The sequence below is a fragment of the Peromyscus maniculatus genome, chromosome 2, assembly GCF_049852395.1.
Source record: "Peromyscus maniculatus bairdii isolate BWxNUB_F1_BW_parent chromosome 2, HU_Pman_BW_mat_3.1, whole genome shotgun sequence".
NCBI lineage: Eukaryota > Metazoa > Chordata > Mammalia > Rodentia > Cricetidae > Peromyscus > Peromyscus maniculatus.
Window position 1 is genome coordinate 72,515,727 of NC_134853.1, and position 25,053 is coordinate 72,540,779.

The window sequence follows — 25,053 nt, forward strand, 5'->3', positions numbered from 1 at the left end:
TTCCACTGGCTAGAAAGTGGCAGGTTTGAGATCTTTAGGATTTGTAGGCTTTGAAGAGGGGGTGCTCAGTTTACTAATTCCTAGCTGACCTCTTGTGTATATTTGTTACTGTCTTACCGGGAACTGCTGAGTCACATTTCATGTTGTCTAGTTTCCTTCAGGAATAATAGATTAACTTATATTTTCACAATTAATACATTGTCCAAAAACCTTACAAAATTTACAGTATTTCACAAGTTGTATTAATTAATTGGTTGGTTGACATAATGCTACTTGTAGTTTTAACCTTTTTAAAAAAAATTGCTTTGAAGGGTAAAAGTTTTTCACATATGCCTTGTGCAAATATTTCTTAATTGTTGTGTGTGTTCTTCATGTATGTTATGTAGCTGTACTTGTAAGACACCAACATCTATAATTTGAGAGTTATAAAATTCTACCTATAAAATGTATTATCCATATTTAGTTATTTACTTTAAAAAAATAAGTTCTAATTATTTTAAACTAGCTTTTAAAAACAGTATTATACCCAGGGCCTGTGAGATGGTCGTCAGGTAGAGGCACTGGTCACCCAGCCTGACACCCAGGTTCCATCCCTAGGACCCACACGGTGGAGGGAGGGAGCTGACTCCAGCTGGTTGTTCTCTGACCTCCACATGTGTGCCGTGGCACTCAGGCACACCCACACTAAATAAGTAAGAAAATGTATATCTTGAAAAGATACAATCATTAATTTTAAAGAAAGAACAATACAGTAGAGGCAGAACCCCCACACTTCTCTATCTTTAAGACCTATTTGGAAGAATCCAATGTGAGGGCTTTGGCTCCTTTCCATGGTACCTTGTTGTTACTGACTAGCCTGTGTAGCTGTGTGGTTTAGACACCATCTCTTCACCCTGCCATGTGGGTGGAGCTCTAGCCTCCCACTTCGCTCTCCTGTCTCCCTTCTCCTTTATAATTGCACATAGACAGTCCCTTGATTCAGTTAGCACTCAGTACCTCATTGTTTTGATTATAAGGGCATTATTTTCTGCCAAGTCAAATATAGTGGAATACAGTCCATCCCTTTATTTATTTTTTGAAGTTAATAACAACCTTATTTTTAATTACCTAGCTTTCTCTCAGTGTATTTTTGAGTTGTGTTAAAATGTTCCACATGTCTTATATTGCTGTCGATGATATTTTCATGTGTTTAGATATGTGTGTCCCATTCTTTATTTTGGAAGTTCTATCCCGAAGCCCTTCCTCCCCCAGTTCCAGTGTGGACTCTGTCTGATGCATGGCTGGGAACTTCCCTGGGATGTTTCTGTGCAGGAGCTGGGAGTTTTCATGGATATTTGGTTTTCCTCCATATTCCCTCCACTGTTTTGTTGGTTAGCACCCAGAGGTAAAGGATTAAGTAACTGTGTGTCAAAAACCCTCACTGTAGAAAACCTCACCAGGTGTAGAATTCCCTTTGGAATTGGTTTTCAAGAGTGAGTGCTTTCCAGCTCTGTGTGTAATTCCTTCAAAATCTGAATCACCTGATTCCCCAGACTTTGCAATGGACTTTTTTCATTCGTCCCACCCTTCCTCTCTCTCCCCTCTCTCTGTCTCCCTCTCCCCCTCTCCCTCCCTCCCTCCCTCCCTCTTCCCCTCCCTCCTTCTAATTTGAAGATATTTTGTTATGGGATCTGGGGAGTTGGCTCAGTAGGTAGAATGACCACTGTGTGCAAATATGAGAGCCTGAGTTCAGGGCCCCAGCACGTGTAAAAGTCAGGTGTGGCGTGCATCTGTGACCTTAGTGAAGACAGGCGGATCTCTGGAACCTGCTGTCCAGCCAGTCTGGATACTCAGTGAGCTCCAGATTCAGTGAGAGACCCTGTCTCAGAAAACAAGGTAGAGAGGAATAGAGGAAGACACCCAACAGATGCTGACCTCTTCTCCACACAAAGGGTTACACATACATGTACAAACTGTATACACTCTATTTTACTGTAAGGGTCAATAAACTGACTCCCAGACTGTACCTGGCCTGACAGCTGTCCGTTTGTTTGTCTGTTTACTATTTTATATTACAAATGCAGAGTTGAATAATAACAACAGAGTCGATATGGCTTGCAGAGTCTAAGCTGTGTACTACCTGGCCCTGCAAAAAGGGTTGCCAGTCTCTGTTTCACTGAATGGTGGAACTCAGATTGCATGGCTCAGTGGTTAAAAACGAGCCTAAGAATCTGAGTTCAGTCCCCAGAACCCATATCAAAAGCTAGACACCATAGTACATGTCCATGATTCCAGCATTCCTACAGCAAAATGGGATGCAGAGACAGATGAGTCCTCCAGAAGATTCTGGGCTTTCTAGTCAGTAGAATTCAGTGTAGCAGTGAACAAGAGAGACCTTGCAAAACAGTGCAAGGCCAGAACTGACACCAGAGATTGTTCTTTACCTTACACACAAGCACATATGCACAAATTAAATATATTCAGTATATATTTAAATTAGTATAGCTGCAATATAGTGAAAATTGATATTGTATTAAATGAATGCAAGATGTCCCTAGAAAAGGTTCCAGAAGTTCTAGGAATAGCCATTAGTAGCTGCAAATAAGAAGATGGAGAAAAGCAGATTGCTTTGAGATTGAGATGGAAGTATGACTTGTTTGTACAAGATGGTAACTAGATTATAGGCCTAAGGAAGAGGTGGCACTTGCTTCTTCCCGGATCCCTTGTGCTGGTGCCATCAAGGTTTAGTGTAGGTCCAGTGGTCCTGAGCGTGTTAATGTTAATGAGATTATTATGACTTGGGCTTCTTACCATCTTGGCTGTTTAATGTTTCACTAATAATCACATGATTTGATTGAGATATTGACTGTGTCAGAGAATTTGCGTACTGATTTTTAAAATCATGTTGACATTATTGGCCTCCATCTGGCATAAAAGATTTATGTGTGCCATTGAAGTAATGAGATCAAACTTGTTAGATTCATGTGTTTCCTTACTTTATTCATTTCTGCTCTGGATTTAGTGTATAGGCTTGTTCATGGCTAGTTTGTGATTTAAAACATTTTTCTATTTTGGAGAAACAAGTTACAGGTTTTCCAGATTTATCAGAATTAGGTTTCTGTAAAACCTTCCTTTTTTCACTTTTTATTTCATCTTTTGAGACAAAGGACTTCCTATGTGATCTAATTTTCCAACCTTTTCTTTTATGTTTTATGCTTTTGGTATCTTGTACAAGTACTTTTCTCCATACTTATATGATGATAAACAAGATTTTGTTTCAAACTACTCCATTAACTTTATTTTTGAGATACAATGTTATATAGCTCATATTGACCTTAAACAAATTATAGAGTTGAGGATGGCCCCAAAATCTTGATCATCCTATCTCTGTCCCCTGAGCCCAAGTATTATTGCCCCTAGTATTAACAGGTGTACACTACTATACAGGATACTAGTTAATTTGTTCTTAAGTACCTTACACGTGTGTGTGTGTGTGTGTAGAAGTGTTCAATGTTGACTTTCTTTTAATTAGGCTTTCTAAATTTTTGGTCAATGTACATATGTAGTTAGTTTTCATAAATAGATTTTTATAGCCAATTACTTTTAAACTCTTATAATTTCTAATAATTTTTTGTAATCCCTTTGGATTTTCTTTTTCCAGTTCAACTTTTTGAGACTTATTTTTCTTTTCTTCTCTTACAGTATCACCATATTTTCACATTCCTATTTTATTTTGATTACTTGATTTTTTTTAAAATCTGGCTTACTGACCACTTGAAAGAGTTGCTTAAAAATAAACTTGTTCAGCCAGGTGGTGTTTGTACACACCTGTAATCCCAGTACTTGGGAAGCAGGGGCAGGCAGATCTCTGAGTTTGAGGCCAGCCTGGTCTACAAAGTGAGTTTCAGGACAGTTAGAGCTACACAGAGAAATTTGACTTGAAAAGAAAAAAAAAAAAAAAAAAAGCTTGTTGAAATATATCCTTTTAAAATTGCCACTTAGGGCCAGAGGGATGGCTCAGTGGGCAAAAGCATTTGCCACCAAGCCTGATAGCCTTCATGATACTTGTAATCTGCATGGCTGGATGAGAGAAACAATTGCCAGAAGTGATTGTTCTCTGACTGCACACACATACACACACACACACACTTAAAATAAAAACAATTTAAACACTGTATAAAACAAAACATCTCGGGGGCTGGAGAGATGGCTCAGAGGTTAAGAGCACCTACTGCTCTTCCAGAGGTCCTGAGTTCCATTCCCAGCAACCACATGGTGGCTCACAACCATCTGTAATGAAATCTGGCGCCCTCTTCTGTATACATAATAAATAAATAAATAAATCTTAAAAAAAAAATCTCCTTCTGTAAAAGAATTCTTTTATTTAAATTTTTTCGTACAGTATATTTTGACCTTATTGCTTCTCTTCCCTCAACTCTTTCCCAAATTTTTCTCACCTCTCTACCCACTAGACTTCATAGTCTCTCTCTCTCTCTCTCAAAAAAAAAAAAAAATCCAGTAAGAGGAAAAACCAAGAAAATGAAACAAAATAAAAGGTACACAAAATCCATTGAGTCAGTTTTGTGTTGACCAACTACTCCTGGGCATGGGGCCTGCCCTGCCCTGGGGTGTGGCTCATGTACCCAGTAATACTTTCTTGTAGAAAACTGGCTTTCCCTTTGCCAGCAGGTATCAATTGCAAATTGCTTCTTGGTTAAGGGTGAGGCCTGTGTTCACTTCCCCTCTGTTTTTATTTCTATTTTTCTGGATGTAATATGTCATTATACTATATTCAAATTATAAATTAATAGTTTGAATCATATGAGACAGTTTGCTTTATACAAGTTACATACAATTTCTGAACTTGAGCTTCCTCAAGTTAACATAATGGTCCCTAACTCTGGGGATGATTGTAAGATTGTCAGTCATATGTGCCAAGAACCTACACAGCCCATGTAATAACAGCAGATATTCAGTAAGTTAGTTTTAAATGGGTTATATAATCACATTACTTTCATCCACTCTTCTGACCCATCCTATAAAAGTGTAAAATGAATATTTTGGGTGTGGATATGTGTGCAGGCCAGAGGTCAGTGTCAGGTGTCTTCCTCAGTTACCTTATTTTTTGAGACTGAGTCTCTCACTGAACCTGGAGCCTGCCTATTTGGCTAGACTGTCTGGCCAATGAGCCTCGGGGATCCTCCTGTCTCTGCCTCTGCAGTGCTGGATCCCTGGCACGTGCCACTGTGCCTGGCTTTTTTATGTGGCTGCTGGGGATCTGAACTCACCTCCTCATGCTTACATAACAAGCATGCTGCCAACTGAGCATAGCCCTAGCCCTGTAATAAATGCTTTGAATAACAGTGTCTCTTGTCTCCCTCTAAATCCTAACACACAGTGGGAACACTGATTGCTAACAGAGGTTATGAAAAGTATCTCTCAGTTTCTGCCTGGAGGGGTCCTGGCTAGGTTACAGTGCAAACGGTCAGTTCAGTAGCTGTTTAGAGATTTAAAGCTTGGTAAGAGTTAATGAAAGTCAGTACTTGAGTAGTTGTGAAATGTGTTATAAAAAAATATCTATCTGGATTCTGGATAGTGGGTAATTTTTTTTTTAGATTAAAGAAACGAGAAGAGCAGAGACATTTAGTGCTTGTCTAAAATATAGTTTTTAAAGGAATTTGAGAATCTTGGTGTTTGAAGTACTTAGTGGCAGTGCTAGGAGTCCAGGTCTCAGTGCTCTAGTGACTTAGTTAGATGCTGTGGGAGGCTTGCTCCCACCTTTTAAAGGGTTCCTATGAGGAGGAGAGAGGAATAAGAAATATTAGATAGAATGGTAGGCCTAGCCGACAAGAGGAAAGAAACATAGGATAGCTTTGGGAGGACCTGGATCAATACCCAGTGGCCCCTTCTGTTTCTTATAAAGGGCTTTTTATAACATGCCAAGAGGCAGGGCAAAAGACATCCCCCTTGCTAGATCAAAGCCCATTGCACAGCCAAGTACAGACCCTTCCACATACCTAGTAATCACACACATGGTCAAGTCATTCCCTTATGCAGCCCCGCTGGGTAAAGCAATTTCAGATCTCACTGAGAAACCTCTGTGGGCTCCCATAAGATGCAATAGTATGGTGGTTCTCAATCTGTGGGTCATGACCCTTCCAAGGGGTTACCTAAAAACCATTTGCATATCAGACTCATAACATTAGCAAATACATTAAGATTCATTATTATTATATATAATATTATTAAGATACATTAAGATTCATAGCAGTAGCAAAATTACAGTTATAAAATAGCATTGAAAATAATCTAATGGTTAGGGGTCACCACAGCATGAGGAACTATTAAGGGGCCACAGCATTAGGAAAGTTGAGAACCACTGCCATATTGAGAATCAATTCCCATGTTTAGTCATAATTTCTGTATAATTTCTTACTATTATCTCAAATGGATAGGCATTGAAGTATGGCCCTTAACACATAATAGTAGATGCTCATTAAATACTTGAATAAATGAACTAAGTCCCTTTTTTCCCTTTGACATTTTAGTATCCTTGCCTGCTCCCCCAACCTCATGCTGAAAATTGAACAAGTGTTCTTCTGTGACTTTCAATCTTTTTAATACTTGGTTATTAGTTTAAAATATATTTACACATTATTTTTAGTACTGGTTGATACTAAAACATGTGAAATACCATACTATCAATAACCTTTATGAGGTAAACAGTACAAATAAAGAATAGTCCAGATTTATTTTAATTAAATAGTTATGACTCTGGAGCCCTTAGCAGCAAATCATACTACGTCTAGAATATGTTTGCTGTGGTATTTAAATGTTTACCAGTGGACTTGTGCTTGTGTTTGTAAAGAAATCTGATTAATTATTACGATACCAAATGTTTTCTGCTGTACACAATTTGCTCTCAAAATTGCATGTTATAAAAACATATTAGGAATCCTAAACCAATATTTAATGAAGGCAAATATATGCATAGCCACTCATCTTTTAATCATCAAATACATAATTAGCCATTTTTTAGAATTCTCAATTAACTTAGAATAATTGCTTTTTACAATTATCATCCATATAGAGAAGTATATATTTGACTATATCTTAAGCTTTAGACAGGAATTTGGAGTTATTTCTGAACAAAGTGGGAAAAGAGACTAGTTATTAAATTTAGTTACTAATCTGAATAAGAGGATATGTTCTTATTTGAAAGTTTGGGCATAGTTTACAGTTTATAAACTTGTATCTTGCAAAATGTGTTAAATGCTGAGTTGATAAATTTACCTTTTTAAAGCTTGCTGTCCTTATGGTTCCATTGCTCTAAGTTGTGGATATTTCTGTAGATTTTTTATTATTGTTATTATAAGATGGGGTCTCCTGCACAAGCTGGCCTGGAGCTTTCTATGTGGGTGAGAATGACCGCGAATTCCTGATCCTCCTGTCTCCTCCTCTGAGTACTGAGATTACAAGAACACTCACCACACTGGTTTAATGCCATGCTGGTCTTGAACCAGGACTTTGTGTGGGCTAACCCTTCCTGTAGTTTCAGGGTTTAGCATTCCTGCCTTCTGGTCTAACTACTAGAAGAACAGAAATATTTTATCATATACCATTTCTTCAGTGTTACTGTAGATACTGGAAAGAGCTATATGCAAAAGAAGAGAAAATTCTTCTTCTGTACATCTTGTGTTTGGTGTAGTGGCATGGAGAAAGAATCAAGAGATTTTGTTTTTATACATTTTTAAATTTTATTCTTTTTTTTGGTTCTGGAGACTGAACCCAGGGCCTTATACATGACAGACAAGTACTCTGCTACAAAGCTGTATCCCCAGCCCAAAGTGTTTATTTTGAACAACATAGAACTATCCATATTTGGGGAGGATTTTTTTCAGTAAATTTCTTTTTATAAGTATGGGTGTTTTGTCTGCATGTATGTCTGTGTACCATATGCACTCTGTGCCCACAGAGGCCAGAAGAGAGCATTGGATCCCCTGGGGCTGGAGTTGTGAGTGACCATGTAGGTGCAGGGAACTCAACCCAGGGCTCTGCAAGAGCAGCCAGTGTTCTTACTTGTTGAGCCATTTCTTCAGCCCCGGGTATGCTGGTTTAAGTGGGTATATTGATGTGGTGATGCAGCCAGGCAGTTCTGTCACTTCAAACTTGTGACAGTTTTTCTGTGGTGACAACCTTGACAATCCTCTAGCTGTTTGGACACATACCGGAAAGTGTGGTTAGGTGTTGTTCCCCTGCTGTACAGTAACTTCAGAGTGCACTAGAACTGCAGTTTTGTGCCTGTTGAACAACCTCTCCACCTTCCTCTTCCCTCCCCAGCTTCTGGTGACCATTATTCTACACTCAGCTTCTAGGAGAGCAACCATTTTATATTTGGAGATCAGTGAGATCATTTGGCATTGTTCCTTCTGTGCCTGGTGTAATGTCCTCCAGATTCATCCACGCTGCAAATCAAAGGCTTTATTACTCTTTCTCGGGTGCACAGGTTCCACTTGTATGTCTTCCTGCCACCAGATTTTCATTACCAACTCACCATTGGCTGACACTTAAGTTGCCTTTGTATTTTGTTTGGCTTTGCAGACAGTGCTGTGGATAGCATGGGAATACAGATAGAAACCACTTTGACAAACTGATTTTATTTCCTTTGGATAGACACCTTGAAGTGGGACTGGATTACAGGGTGATCATTTTTGTGTGTGGGAACCTCTGTTCCATTTTTTTTATAATTGCTGTACTAATTTAGATTTCCACATAAGAGTGTCTAAGAGTTCCCCTTTCTCTACATCCTTGATAGCATTTGTTATTTTTTAAGGTATATTTTTTTAAGTAAATAAATACCTAACATAATTGATGGTTACATTTGCCATGAAAAAAAGTAAAGCCAGGGATAAAAAATCCTAGTAATGAACTCTTTTATAAGTAGTCATTATGGAAGGTTCTGGATAACATTTTAGGAAAGCCCTGAAGAAACTTAATCATAAACTCAGGAATGGAGTTCTCAAGCATGGGGAGAGTCTGGTGTGAAGGCTGTGGTGGGAGGGTGTGTGGCATGTCCACCGATGCTAAGGAGGTTGTACGGCTAGTGTGAATGAAGAGTGGGCAGGGGATGAAGTCAGGCTTCGGCTGGGGCACACCATGGGAGGCCTTAAGGAAACAGTAACTCAAGGATTGGGAAGAAAGCTCTGGAAGGTTCTGAGTATATAGTGACCCGAGACAACATGAAGACATCTCTTTTCTATTATAATAATGATAATCTTGAAGGGCCAATGATAGGAACAAGCAGATGAAGAAGGCGGCTAGTGTAATCATCAGGGTACTGTTTGTTAGACATGCTTTTGTGTGGTGTCTACTAGGAAGACAGGAGCGGGTGTGTACTCATCCCATACAGAGAATGAACTATAGATCAAAGAAACAGTTCCACCAAAGTCTAGCGTAAATGAACCAGTGAGTTTATGAAGGGTTACTTACAGAAGTATGGATGAGTTGAAGGCAGCTGCATCCCTGAAAATCCACCGTAGCTGGGGTGAAAACTCACAAAAGCTGCTGCCCTGGAGCTCTCGGATTTTCAGGCAGCTTGACCGGTGAGACAGTCCCTTCTACCCAGCAATATAACCTTGCAGGAGGGGCTTATGGCTCTTCTAAGTTTCAAGAACTTCCTCAGACTTGTGAGTTCAGTTACTGACCTTTTGTATTCTGTTAACTTCCTGCTAACAAACCTTTTTCCAAGACAGAATACTTTAATTTGCTGTACAACATTAGTGAAGGTATACACAATACCTTTAACCCACCCCACCCCACGTGACTGATAGGCAGGATTTTTACCTGCTCTCTTTGTAACTCTACTAGATGATCTCTTCCCCAAGTCTAATAGAATATGAAGCTGCCTGAAAGCAACTCTAATATTGAGAACATTTAAAAAAATTATACATGCACATATTTTAAACACATAGAAACATTTAAAATTGTAAGATAATATAATAAACACTCATCTATGTCATATCCTCATATATGAGCCTCATAGTTCCTTCCTTTTCTTATTTCAAGGAAGGTGCCAGTTCTAGCAAAGCCTAGTGTGTGTCCTTCCTCCATCCTGCTTCCCATCCCCCACTTCGTCTGAATGAAATCTTTGTCTGACTTAAGTAGAACTATATAAGTAATTTATTGCTACACATTTCTTCTCCTGTTCCTCAAACAATTTTCTTGTGGTATTAACTGCCATATCATAGGCTATTCATATTTAGAGTACCGAATCTTTTTTTTTTTTTTTTTTTTTTTTTTTTTTGGTTTTTCGAGACAGGGTTTCTCTGTGTAGCTTTGCGCCTTTCCTGGAACTCACTTGGTAGCCCAGGCTGGCCTCGAACTCACAGAGATCCGCCTGCCTCTGCCTCCCGAGTGCTGGGATTAAAGGCGTGCGCCACCACCGCCCGGCCTAGAGTACCGAATCTTTAATATATGTGTGGCCTGTATCTATATGATAAAGGTCTCCCATAACCAAGGTCATGCATGTTTGATCACCTGAACCACTTCTCTCTGCACTCCTGGAGCCCTGTGCCCTCTTGGTCTCTCTCTTCCCCGACCCTCAAACCACTAACTGGCTTTCTGCTGCTGTTCACTAGGTAGGAGTTTTCTTAGGACTTTATGAAATCTATATAGTCTATGAAAAACATAATCATAGAACACAAAATCCAGTTTATTTCACTTTGTGAATGTTCCAAGTTTATCCCTCATGTTCTATGCATCCATATTTAATTTCTTTTTATTAATGAATAGCATTGTATTATATGACTCTATCATAGTTTATCTGTTTACCTGTTAGTGGACATTTGGTTTGTTTATTGTTTTGTCTGTTACAAACAAAGCTGCTGTGAACATTTTGGTATGGACAGAGGAATTGTTTCTCCTGGGCAAATAACTTAGGAGCAGAATGATGGCATTGCATGATAGTTGTTACTTAACTTTTAAAGAAACTGCCTGTTTTTCAAAACAATTGTTCCATTTTATTCCCACCTAGTTTCTCATGTCTCTGTAGACACTTGATATAGTCAGTATTTTTAATTTTATGTACTTTAGTGTAAGTCTGTAATGTGCTTTGTAACTTTAATACTCATTTGTCCAATTAATAGTTAATGATTTCTTTTAAACAGGGTCTGGCCGTGTAGCTGGGGATGGCCTCCAACTCCTCATCCTACCTTACTCTCTCTAGAGCTGGTTACAGACATGCCTCACCACATCCAGCTGCTTCCCTTTCATTTGGGGCAGTTTTTCTCTAATTGCACTGTCTTCCTTCTTGACTTGCTAGCTATAACTCCACTCTTTTAGTAGTTGTTTTAGACTCATTGTAGTCATCTACTACTGTTTGTTTCAAGTGATAGTATAGGACTTCCCATGTTTAAGAAACTTGAACACACTTGTGTTTCTCCTGTGCCTCTTTATACTGCTGCTCTCCTATACCTCACCCCTGTAACCCCTAGAACACTTAATTGCCGTGTAATGTGACTTGGTGGTGGTGTAAAAGCCTGTGTAGTGCCCATGTCATTCCATTCTGATGTGCTTGCAAGTGCCTTTGTGTGGATCCATCTTTGTGTGTTTCATCTTAACCTTTAGCGTTTAAAGATTTGACATTGCTTGGAATACAGTTCTAATTGGGTGAACTCTTTTCACTTTTGTTTTTTTCTGTTTTGGATAGAAACTTTAGCATGTGTAGAATTCCGGACTTTGAAGACAGTCCGTTGTCGTCTCACTTGGTTTCCTGTGAACCCATCTTTGTGCCTCTGCAAGCTGTCTATTTCCTCTCACTGCTCTTACGATTTGCCTCTGGTCACAGCTTTGGGGACTGTCACAGGACATGGTGCATTTTCGTCACTGTCACGTGCCTCAGTTTGTTGAGTTTCTTTGACCTCTCAGTCTACTGTTGCATTATTTCCTGCTTCCTTGTCCTGTCCCTCCCTTCTCCAAGAACTCCAGACCCGTGTGCTCTAGTGTCATCTCTCAGCTGACTGGTGCTGTTAAAGGACTGCCGCCTTTTGTCTTTTCCTTTTGAGTGACACCCAGTGCTCTGCCTCTGTCTCCTGGTCTCTAGTGATGGGGTTAAATCTGTCATTTGTCCTTCATATATTGACATCTCATACACATTGAAGTTGTCATCTCTAGAGTGTTTTGACTTGGATTTCCTTAATTATCTTCCTTATTGGTACTTAATTTTTCAAACATGTAAAATGCAGTTGTAATAACTTAATATCCCTTTCTACTGCTTTAGTGTCTGTGTCATTCAGGTCTATTTTGGATCTGTGATTACTCCCCCCATTATGGTTCCTATTCTCCTGTTTCTGTCTGATGATGCTTGATCTTGTTAACTGCTGTATGTTTTTATGTTCCTATAATATTTCTTGAGCATTGTTCTGGATTGTTATTAAGTTGCTAGTTACTTAGAACCAATGTGGTAATGCTAGGTCCTGCTTCAATGATTCATTAACTAGAGGCTAGTTGGAGCAGTGCTTAGTTTGCTCTATGATTCCTCCTTTCTGCATGCCATCAGTGCCGTGTGGATGGGAGCTTTCTAGTGTTGCTGGTGGAGACAAGTGCTGCCTCTACCCTGTGGGAGTGCTGGACACTATTTTTTTTTTCATCTCTTCAGATGATTCTTTCCCCAGCCTTGTATGGGTTCCTCACTTTGAGGTTCTACTTCATTTCCCACCGAACACTCTGACAGTATCTCCAGGGCTATAGTACATGTTTCTTTTCTCCCCAGTGCTCAAGTCTCAGAACCCTGCTGTCGTTGGACAACAGAACAAGCTGACCATTCACTAATGTTTTGAAACTGCAAGTAGATATGCTTAACACCTTTCTTCTTTGGAGTAAGAAAATATTAGCATTAAGAAAGACTTTTGTGGCCTGTTTTTACAAGGAAGTAAAGGTGCTGGAAACTGTTACTGTATAAGTCACTGGAGAACCCTCGTGGCCCTTATAGAAATGTCCTCAGCCCCACTTCTCCACAGACGTTGACTTGGAACTTGTTGGGAGCAGACATAACTGAGGCTCACCTTAGAGATTCTGGTTCAGGAGATTTCAGAACTCATCTGGAAGGATCCTGCCTGTAAGAAGTCTACTCAGTTCTGTAAGCTGCACAGATACACAAAAGTAAAACCAGTCAGAGACTTGGTGGATGGGAAGTGTGCCTTTCATGATCTTCCTAGGAGGCAGAAGGAACACTGGGTCTACTTTTTTACTTCCAAAAAAGGTGTTTGGGCAGGAGGAGAAGCAATAGAAAAGGGAGTGAATGAGGGGAACAGACAGCAGTTCAGAGGGAAGGAGTTAACTGGGAGAGCAGGGGAGGTAGCAAGGGGCAGGTAAGAAGCAGCTTCCTAATTGGCGTCAATAGAAAGGAAGTTACTCTAGGTTATTGTGGGTTCAGAGGAATTTAACTTGAGTTTTGCTTTAAAATATTTATGAGATTAATCTGGACTCTGGATCTTTGACCTGTGTCCTAATTGGCATAGGGTAGGATGGGGTGGACGACATCTAAGGCATCATGCTGTCTCCCTCCAGGAAGGACAGATGCTGCTACTTCACTTGGTCCAGTGCTTTTGCCCGGTGTGTAAGCTAGTTCAGCTCAGTGCTGTGAAATATGGAAACGATAGGGTGTCCTGCTGCAGATGAAGTGCAGACCAAGAGGGCTTTGTGTTTAATATGTCCCTGAGACTGTTTTTCAGAGACAACACCAAGCTACTGCTTTGTGACGCCTATCCAGATCTCTGTAGTGACACAAATTTCCTTTGGGCATGTTTCTTAGTCCCTTACAATTTTGAAATTTTCCTTAATACAGAATCAAAAGCAAAACAGGAGCTAAGTGGTTCTGCTCTCTGCATCATCTGTTAGCATTACACCATCTGCCCCAAGCAGTGGGCCTGAGCCTTCTCTCTTGTTCTTGTTGTACGTGTATTTTTATAGCCTCTTATTGTTCTTAACGTTTTCACCAGCCTCCGCTCATTCTGGGCGCTGACTTGCATGATTCTCCTTGTTTCACACCACTCTTGGGTTCACTCCACTATCCCCCCCCCCCACTCCTGCCTTTTGGTGTCTTAAGATTCTGAATTTCCTATACCGTACCCTGCAGTCATACCTCATTCCTTAGATGTTACTTTCTTTTATCACTTGGGATTTATTTGCTTTTATAGTGTCATAAGTTCACTTTTTAGAAGGTGACCCCCCCCCCAAACCTTATCATAGTAATTTATGCTGTGGCATCATACAGCCTTTTTCTTCAAAGCTGATAAAATTTGAAAAAAACAAACAAAAAAAAAACAACAAAACAAAACAAAAACCCAGGACTCACAAACTGCAGTATTCCTCTTGTCGTCTATCTGTCACTCCATGCTGATGTGTGCCTCTCAGGGCTTATTCCTACAGCATGGTTTTATGTTGGTAGGTTGGAATTCATTCCAAAGTAGTCTCTTTCATCCCAAAGTAGTCTTCTTTCACCCCATGAAAGAAAAAAGATTCATAGGCTAATAACTCAACCTACCTCCATAGTTAGACCTCCACTACATCTTATCCCTACACAGGTGTTTTCAACCATATCTATCCTTAGGTTGGTTATCACTTAGATCAATGTAAATTTCTTTTCTAAAAGCATTCAACTCTGAACTATATTAAATGTACTATAGAATACTTACACTGTAAATGTACTCCTAAATAATTATACTTAGGTACTCGTGCACCAAAATGGACAAGCTGCAAGCATTCTAGAAGGTCCTGTGGCCTTGTCTCGATTACCATCACCTTTCACCAGAGGCATCACCATCCTGACTTTTGTGGCCAATATTTCCTATCTTCTCTGTTGAAATCTGCCACCAAATGACCCCTTGAGACAACAGTTTGACTCAACCTGTTTCAGAACATCATAGAGACTGAACTGAGCAGAGTGGTCTTTGAGACTGCCTTGCTGTTTACTGATGTTGCCTACAACAGCATCTTCTAGTCCATCTTTTGAAGTGGGCCTGCTCACTTACTACTGTTGCTGTGCTGAATTCCTGCATTTCCCTCGGATTTCTGTACCTTGTTTGTGAGACTGCATGAGTTTGCTGTGGGGAGTTTCTTTTCCTTGTTGACTTTTGGTATCAAGGCCTAATCTTTGACTATTCCCATGAGGAATTCATATAATTTCTTATAAATATTTGGTAAAACTGACTAGTGACACAATTTCTGCTGATTTTGCTTTGTTGTTTAAAAACAGTTTGGTTGACTGTTGTTTGACATGGGGAAAGGAGAGGCAGGAGAATTTAAAAAAATACACATTTAATTTGTTTAATCGTAACTAGGTATGGTGACCAGAGCTTACGCTCTCTGCATTCAGGAGGCAGAAGCAGGAGGGTCAGGAGCTTGAGGCCAGCCTTGGCTCCATAGCAAAATTGAGTCTATCCTGGGCTAGATGAGACCCTATCTCAGAAAACAAGAAAAACAAAATTAATGTTTATATGACCATTTAGGTTTTGATTTTTCATCAGTTTGATAAATTAGAGTTTTGTAGAAATTTGTCCATTTTATCTCACTTTTCTAACTTATTGGTATAAATTTATTCATAATTTCTTTTGTTTTGGTTTGGTTTTTGTTTGTTTTTCAAGACAAGGTTTCTCTGTGTAGCCCTGGCTGTCCTGGAACTCCCTCTGTAGGCCAGGCTGGTCTTGAATTTAGATATCCATCTGCCTCTGCCTCCTGAGTGCTAGGATTAAAGGTGTGCACCACTCTGTCTGGCTTATTCATAATTTCTTATTATCTTTTTAATTCTTTAAGTTTTGTAGTGATGCCTCCTTGTTTATGATTTAGGTTATTTGTGTCTGTTTTTAAAACTACTTTTGTGAAGCTGATCAGTTTATTTACTCTTTCCAAAAATAGTTTTGGCTTTGTTAGTCTGTTGTGTACCTGTTTCATTGTCTCATTAAGTTTCTTCTCATCTTTGTAATTTTCTCCTTTTTATATTTGCCCTTGTTTTTGTATCTTCTTGTAGGTTCTTGAGATGGATATTTAGCTTGCTAATTTCTAGCCATTCTTTTCTTGTTTTTCAAATAAAAGAAAAGCCCAGAGAAAGTTGTGTATGTCAGCTGCATGGAGGGGAGGCCTAGAGGAGAGAAAAAAGCCAGCCTGAGGGTCAGAGGATGGTCGCTCATCGATGAGGGAACCCAAATTGTCAGGGAATTTAAAAGCATATGTTGGCTCTGTCAAGCATCTGAAAGGAAAAGACAGAAGAGAAGAAAAAGGAAGGAAGCTGTCTTAGTCAGTGTTCTATTGCTCTGAAGAAACACCATGACCAAGGCAACTTTTATAAGAGAAAGCATTTAATTAGGGATCAGTCCATTGTCATCCTGGTGGGGAGCATGGTGGCACTCAGGCAGACATGATGATGGAGAGGTTGAGATTTCTACATCCTAAAAGAGAGAGAGCGCCTTGCTGGGGTTTCTGAAACCTTAAAGCCAACCCCAAATGACACACTTCTTCCAACTAGGCCACACCTCCTAATCCTTCTCAAGTAGTACCACCCCCCTGATGACTAAGCATATATATATATATATATATATATATATATATATATATATATGCTTATGGGGTTCATTCTTAATCAAACAACACAAGGGCCTACCCAGATGAATATCATGGCAGCCCCTAGAGACAGCCTAGCCCTATGCTAATATATATGTAGTTGTTTTACGAAGCACTATAAATTTTAATATGTATTACTTTTCTTTGCATTCAAGCAATAGTATTTTAATTTCCATTGTGATTTCTTTCTTTACATACAGACTATTTAGAAGTATCTTTCTTCCTTCTAGATGTACAATAGAGATGTTTTTGTTAATGATTTCAAATTTAACTTTATTATGCTCAGAGTGCATGCTGTGTATAATGTTAATGTTTTTCAACTTTGTGAAAGTTGCTTTAACATTGTTTTTTATGTATATATTTTGTATGTTGGGTTAATGTTCTAAGTAACTTACATCAAGCTGTGTAAATTTCTTGTTCAGACACTCTATACCTAACATACCCTTGCCGTTTCTTTTATTAATTACTGAGGCTTTAAAGGCCTTTCTTTATGACTGTGGATTTATTTAAAATTTTTGCGCTAGGGAGATGGCTCAGTGGATAAAACATTTGCCACCTAAGCATAAGGACCAAAGACAGGCAGGCATGGTAGCCACCTGTCCCCAGAGTGCTTGGAACGCAGAGATGGAGAATGCCTAGAACAAGCCGTCTGGCTAGACTAGCTGGAATTAGTGCACTACAGGTTCATTCGGAGACCCTGCCTCAGAAAATAAAGTGAAGAACGACCAAGGGAGACCCTTGATATCAAGTTTGTGCCCCCACATGCATGTGCATTACCACATGCCCCCTCCCCACATCCAAACATGAATACTCACACATACACATATAGAAAGAAAACAATTGGTAGTTGTCAGCGTTTGTATGATATATATTCTGTCTGTGTTGTTATATATTTCTGAAGAGAATCTTATTATAAAATGATTCTCAATTTCTGGTAATGTGTTGGCTTTAAAGTGTGTTTATCTGATAATAATGTTGCTGTAGTCATTCTTAGGAGAAGATGGTAGATTTATGTGGCTTTTTTTTATTCTTTTAGTTTGAACCATTTTATATTTATGTTTAGATGTATCTCTTTTGTGTGTTTATCCAGTCCTAAAATAAACTTTAGTCATAATGAATATTTGTTTAATTTATATTTAATATAATTATTGATTTTATCATTTGTTCTATTATTGCTTTCTTTTTTAATTTTAATTTTTATTTTATGCATAGAGTGTATGTCTGTATACCACATGTGTGCAGTGCCCATGGAAGCCAGAAGCCATCAGATCCTCTGGAACTGGAGTTTTAGCTGGTTGTGAGCTGCCATGTGGGTGCTGGGAACTGAACCTGGGTCCTCTAGAAGCAGCAGCCAGTGCTCTTAACTGCTGAGCCATCTTTTTAGCCCCTATTACATGCTTTTATCTTATGCTCTGTTGGTTCTTTTTTCATTTCCATTTTTACCTTACTCATTTTGGAATTGTTTACTTTTATTAGAAATTATAGAATGTATCTGTGACTTAGCCATATAGACATGTGGGTCCTTAGAATATTTTAGTTCCACGTGTGCCCCATAAGCTAAATGCTAGTTGTACCGCATTTACAGTATGGTAGTCACATTCAATAAAGGAAAAATCACTATATAAAGTCAAAGTTTGAGGGCATGGATTCTAAATATGTTGGATTTGGCCAGCCAAGAGATGTGGGAAACTGATAAATTGTATGCCCCGTGGTAGACAATATGCACTAATTTGCATTCATAATCATTATAGCAAATTATTCTGAGAAGAAATAGGTCTTATATGGAGAGATGGCACTGGTAATGTTTCTTTTTTTCTTCATTTATAGCAACTCCGTTCTAATATCCGAGAAATGGAAAAGCTTTGCTTGAAAGTCCACAAGGATGACCTGGTTCTTCTGAAGAGGATGATTGATCCTGTGAAGGAAGCAGCAGCGGCGGCCACAGCAGAGTTTCTCCAGCTCCATCTGGAGTCTGTTGAAGAGCTCAAGAAACAGTTTAATGAGGAAGAAGCCTTATCACAGTCTTCTCTCACCAGATCCACAACCGTTGGTGGTAACACATGTCTTATTCTTGATACTAGCGGTGCTGATAGCTAAAGCCCCTATTCTCAGGTAGAACAAAAAGAGGCCTTGTATGTCCCCATGAGTCTGCTGGCCAATCCCAAACAGACCAGATATGTATACCCTGGAAATTTTGCAAGATAAAATTGTGTGGATTGGAACTTGGGGGCTTCAAGTACCTGCTTGCCCATATATTGAAAAGAAAAGTTAAAGTTACTATTAAAGATAATATTGTCCTTGTATGTAATGTGCACCTCTCTCCTCTCCAGGGCAGGGGCAAGCTGTTTGTGTAGTTGGTTGTTTTAACTCTTTGCTCTTTAGAGGACCTGCCACCCAGCTCCTAAATAAATACATGGAGTCTTATTCTTACTTATAAATGCCCTGTCTTTGCTTGGCTTATTTCTCATCAGCTTTTCTAACTTAAATTATACTGTCTACCTTTTGCCTTTGGGCTTTTACCTTTCTCTATTTCTGTATATCTTTTCTTTCCTTCTTATTCTGTGTCAGGCTGTATGACTGGGTAGCTGGCCCCTCGCATCTGCCTCTCCTCCTTCTCTCACTCCTCACTCTTCTGTTTATTCTCTCTGCTTGGCAGCCCTGCCTGTCCTTTATCTAGTCTAGCTATTGGCCATTCAGCTCTTTAACAGACCATCATGTGTATTAAACAGTCAAGTAACAACAGCTTCACAGAATTAAACAAATGCAGCCTAAAGAATGCAACACATCTTTGCATCATTAAACAAATATTCCACAGCATAAACAAATATAACACATCTTTCACTATTTTACAACATGTTTGGGAGCTGTTCTTATTAGACTGTGGCTTCATACACTTGTTAGGTCTCTCTCCACTCTCCATTCTCCGAATTTAACTAACAAATGAAAAATTTATTGCGGGATCATGGTGTCAACTTTTGTGAAGTAATATTCTAAGAAACAGCCTTATGAACACAGTGTTATGTCATTTCTAAGGATGTATTTCATAATCCTAGGTGACACTGTGCTAGTATCTTTTATGCAGAAAAAATTATCTTAATACATCTTAATACTTCAAAGTAGCTGTTTTTTGTTTTGTTGGATAGTTTGGCTTAGATTTAAATCTTATAAGTAGTGAGTAGAATAACTAATAAGATTTCTATAATTGAGTTATCTCCTAGAAAGCTTAAAGTCAAATTTTTTACTCCTTAAAAACTAAACTTGTAAAGTATGTTGGCTTTATTTTATAACTGCTGACCTTGTTTCTTTTTCTGTTGTAATTGTTTATCTTTTACTTTTAATTTATTCCATTTCCTTACATTTTGTATCTCTTAAGAGACTTTTATTCCTTATGAAAAATATGGGCTACAAATCAATTAGAAATTAAAATGGAAACTTAGGGATACTGTACCTAGCCAGATTTCCTTTATTATCTACCAGGGCACTCTTGTTTTCACCCTTAGCTCTAAATTTAGATTATTTAAAATGTATACATGTTCACTGCTAATGATTCAATACTTTGCAAGGGAATGCAGAAACATTTAGGCTGCCCAGCGGAGTTTCTGGGTAACATTACAGAGTGATTTACACATATTGAACTGTTCATAGATGTATTATAAACAAAAAACAAATAAGCAAATATATATTAGGGACAATTTTGTCATTTCAGACATGCTGCATACCTGTAATCCCAGCACTTAGGAAGTTGGACTAGGGTGAGCAATTGGGAGTTCAAGGCCATCCTGGGTACAAAAGCGAGCCTTTTCTTATAAGACTAAACCAAACAAACAAACAAACAAAAAAGTACTCTAGTCACTTCTCTGCATAGCCAGTGCTAAAATGTTAGTGCTCAGCTCTTAAAGAACATTTGGGGGTTGTGCTTTTTGATAGTTTGGTGTTACTGTTTGCACAGTTCTATGGTTATCACCACCATATTGGTGCAGAGGAAGGCTGCTCCTATCACCGAGTATGAGCTGATGCCTTTTGTGCCTAGGTAGAGACTGGGCTTTCTACTTCCATGTGTTAATGGACTGCCTTCTATACCTAGACATTTGGCAATGATGGCAGTAATAACAGTGAATATAATAAGATTTTCTGGAAAGAGTAGCTGGTGTCAATCTCCTCCTCTTTAACTTCAAGTGGCCCATCACTAGTGTTTTTATCTGAAGCAAAATACTTGAATTCATCCAGTATTAATAATTGCTTTAATTTGCATTTTGACATTACATTGTATGCATTTATCCAAGCAGAACTATTTATGGCCAACATGATTGAGTATATGTCACTGGGGAGTTACCTGGTTACCCATTTCATGCCAATTACCCTTCATTATAAACATAAGGCTAGTGTGAAACCTGAGACTTGGCAGAATCAGAGGAAGTGTATATATTAACGAAATAAAAAAAAATTAGGATGGAGACAGGATGAGGGGGAAGAAACAGCATGTGAAATTAATTTTAAACTATATTGATTCTTTCAAACCTCTCAATTCATGGACTATCAGATAATCTAAACTTCTAATGCTTGCCACTGGAGAACACAGTGCTGATATGATGAAGGCAGTCATTCTGTTTGTTGCTGTGGGATGGTCTGTATATTAAATTGCTCTGATTGGTCAATAAATAAAACACACACTGATTGGCCAGTGGCCAGGCAGGAAGTAGGTGGGATAAGGAGAGAGGAGAATTCTGGCAAGTGGAAGGCTGAGAGAGGGAAACACTGCCAGCCACCGCCATGATAAGCAGCATGTGAAGACGCCGGTAAGCCGAGCCATGTGGCAAAGTATAGATTTATGGAAATGGATTAATTTAAGCTATAAGAATAGTTAGCAAGAAGCCTGCCACGGTCATATAGTTTGTAAGCAATATAAGTCTCTGTGTTTACTTGGTTGGGTCTGAGCGGCTGTGGGACTCGCGGGTGACAGAGATTTGTCCTGACTGTGGGCAAGGCAGGAAAACTCTAGTTACAGTTTGTAAAGCCACAAACCAAGGTAAAGCTAACACAGAGTGGAGAGTTCAGTTTCTGACTGCTTCCTCTTGACCCCAAGTCCACTGTCCATGGAAAGCAGGTCTGACCAGCACCCGAGGTCGCAGAGTAAGCCTGTACTTAGTTGCCTTGTATGCAGAACGTTACTAACAAAGGAGGATAATGGGAAGAACACGAGCAACAAACTTTCACAGGCTTCTGAGGTGGACAGGATTGGGCATGTGTTGTGGCTGCCTACAGACTATGGACTCTTCTGTCACTCTGCGTGTTTTAATCTGTGCACTATAGTTTCTCCTTACTTTTGCTTTGCATACCCGTTATAGTAATGACAGCCTATACAGAGAAATGTATGCTGTTTGTGTGGAAGTTAAATGTCTTAAAATTCTTTCTTCTTTCTAAATCGGATTCTAAATACATTGGTTGGAAACAGATTCAGCAGCAATCTTGCCACATTTCTGTGAGTGAAATCAAAAATACAAAAATAGTTTCTATTTACACATAGAAATAATGAGTAGAATAGGGCATCTTATGTTCTCTAGAAAATGAAGGGAGTTTAGGGGGAAGCTGTGAGTGTTGCTGTATCTTTTGTCCAGATTCTGAGTTCCAAAAGTTCACTCGGCCAACCCTGCTTGATACGAGAAGCTCCTTGTGTCTCCTTGTGGGGTGACTTTGATTTCCTTCTCATTGCTCCCTATCAAGAGAAATGATGGGCCCATCCATGTGATTTGCATTCAGAATGGAGGTCCATGCCATTTGGGGTGAAGTTGCCTCTCTGCAGTTCCTGTCTGTCTTCCCCCATCCCCACATCCAGGGCATCCCCTTCAGCAACACAGCAGGAAGGGAATCTTAGTCTGTTTTCAACAAATACTCTCAGAAGAAAAGATCTCAATCTTAAAGCTGCTGGTAACTTCAGACCAGCCTATAGAATTTGAAGCAATACTGGATTTTTACCTTCGGTGTATGTGTGCACTTAATGGTTCTGCAGAGCACAGAGCTGTTTTTGTCTGATAGTATTCAGAAGATCCATATCCAGTTGATTTTATTCTCAAAATCCTCTTCTGCATCAAGTTGTGACTTAGAAGTCATTTTATTTTGATAGATAGGTTTATGTTCAATATGATCAGTAAATTAATTTCATTGATTCCTTAAACTTGAAAAGTTTATTATTTTTTTAAATTTATTTAGTTTTGTAGAGAAACACTACTAATATTGTGAAGGTTAGTGGAGATTTCTCATGTATTAGTCTGTACTTCCTGGTAGAATCTTTGCAGTTCACAAGGTACAGAGGAAAAGAGAGGGCAGAACATCGTTATTAACATTATTAACATTAAATATAGCTTATTTATCACTTCAGCTGTGGGGAGTTAACCGTCTTAGGTTTATTTGAATGTATAGCCAGTTATAAACCTTTATATCCAGTTGTAGGGTTAGAAAACACACACACCACACACACATCACGTATACACACACCACACACTCATGTACATACACACCACACAGACACACACACAGACACACACACAGACACAGACACAGACACACACACCCTTTACACGTTTCTAAGAGTTCATAGTCAAAGGATGTGCACTAAGGTACAAGTTGAAGTGAGTGAATTGCAGAGGTTGTAGACATTAAAAGAGTTCTTTCTTGACAGTCATGCCTTGAATTGATTTGTGATGTTCAGAGTTGTAAATCAACAACAAGGTTTTACATGGAAAAGAAAGGACATCTTTGTTGTAACTGAGACACATACGTAGTTTGGTTTCAAGTGAGATGGAAATGACCTAATCATTTCTTTTTTGTACTGACCGAAATCTTTTATGTTTAAAATGTCAGATAATTCCCATCCCTATTTTTTTTAGATAAAGCATTTATATTATAATCTTACCTTGTTTTATAGACCCTGCCTATTTTCCTTGCATTTTCTTTGATAGTATATAGGCTATGACTTAAGATCTTTAGAGTACACACAGTTAGAGCTCTGCCTCTGTTCTGTCTGATGCGGATCAGGAAGTTACATGGAATGTGAAGTGAAGAAGTCATAGTTCATTCATTTATCTTGACTGAAGTGAAAATTAAAATATTTCAAGCATTTGAAAAAAATAATTGAAAGCTTTCAAGATTGACTCTTTACTAATGTTATAAAATGTACTCTGTGTCTGATTTTTTTCCTTTAAGATAAAAACATAGACAATACAGATGGCACTAATTAGACTTAATATTTTTAAAAAAAAGAAAAGAAAAAGAGGACAGGAAGATGGGAAGGGGGAGTTTTGGAGGTTCCGGGCAGAGTAGAAGGGGACCTTGGGTTGGGCATGATCAAGATATATTGTTGACAAAGAATAAATAAAAATATTCTTTTAAGAAGCATATTAAGAAAAACCTGAGTCTATATGGACAATGTGACACTCCTAGAATCTCAGCAGAAATGTATATTTTTCAAATAAATCAAGTTTAGAATTGAAAAATAGCCACTATGAATTCTGATGTCTGCATTGCCATTTTTTGTTCAGCTGATTACGTCCTTCCTGGTCAGGTCAAACAAGCTTTTATCTTAAAAATAAAGTGTTCATTAACTTTGAAGATAACTAACCACACAGTTTTATAAAGTATCATTTGTCTTTAGGCTTGGCTGAAAAAAAAAAAAAAGAACAGAAAGGAAATAGGAATTAATATAGTTTCATAATGACTGACTAAGGAGTAGGTCAGGTCACAAGTCATCATGTCATTTCCTAACAGGCTTGTAAGGCTTCAGCAGCCTTCTGCTGTCTGCCACATAGAGTTCTTACCTGTTGAGAAAGGCCCCTCCTCGCTTTCAGTGTCTTCACACCTGCACCTCTGTCTTTCCATTCATGCTTGATAATGCCAGCTGCTGATGGTACCTTAGCTATATTACTTCTCTCTGGAGGTCTTTGCTCATGCTGCTTTCTCCATCTGGCATTTATATTCCTCTCTTCTTTGCCGAGTAATGTCAACTTTTCCAGAAAGTCTGAACTACCTGCCACATCAAGCTAGATTAGATCTCCCTACAAATTCTGTTTCCTTATCTCTAATGCAGTCTCCCCCTTTTTTTATGATCACCCCTTTGTATGTCTAATTCTTCTAGAATGTAGGTTCTTTGAGAGTAGTACTATGTATTACTCATGTTTTCATCCGTTGTGCTAATGACGACATATAATGTTAAAGTTGGACCAGTGAGATGGCTTAGCAGTTAAAGGTGCCTATCACCAAGATCTGAGTCTGATCTCTGAGACCTACATAGGAGAGAACCTTCTCCTACTCTATCAGTTTGTCCTCTGACCTCCAGTGTGCATCATTGCACAGACACATGCATGTCCACACACAGTAAATAAATAAAGTGTAATTTAAAAAGATGGTAATGTAGGACTGCAGGCCTTTTGGGTTTAAAGGAGAGGGCAGAGCTGCTGGAGATCATCA

General features: G+C 38.8%; 1 protein-coding gene across 2 annotated transcripts in view; it reads left to right on the forward strand.

The window, feature by feature from the left end:
• Stx17 (syntaxin 17) overlaps window positions 1-25,053 on the forward strand; it is a 57,448-nt gene that overhangs the window by 18,109 nt on the left and 14,286 nt on the right. For both annotated transcript variants that reach the window (XM_076564189.1, XM_076564190.1), the window contains exon 4: window positions 18,421-18,646. In XM_076564189.1, coding sequence (XP_076420304.1) covers window positions 18,421-18,646 — 226 coding nt within the window. The remainder of the gene's footprint in view (window positions 1-18,420; window positions 18,647-25,053) is intronic.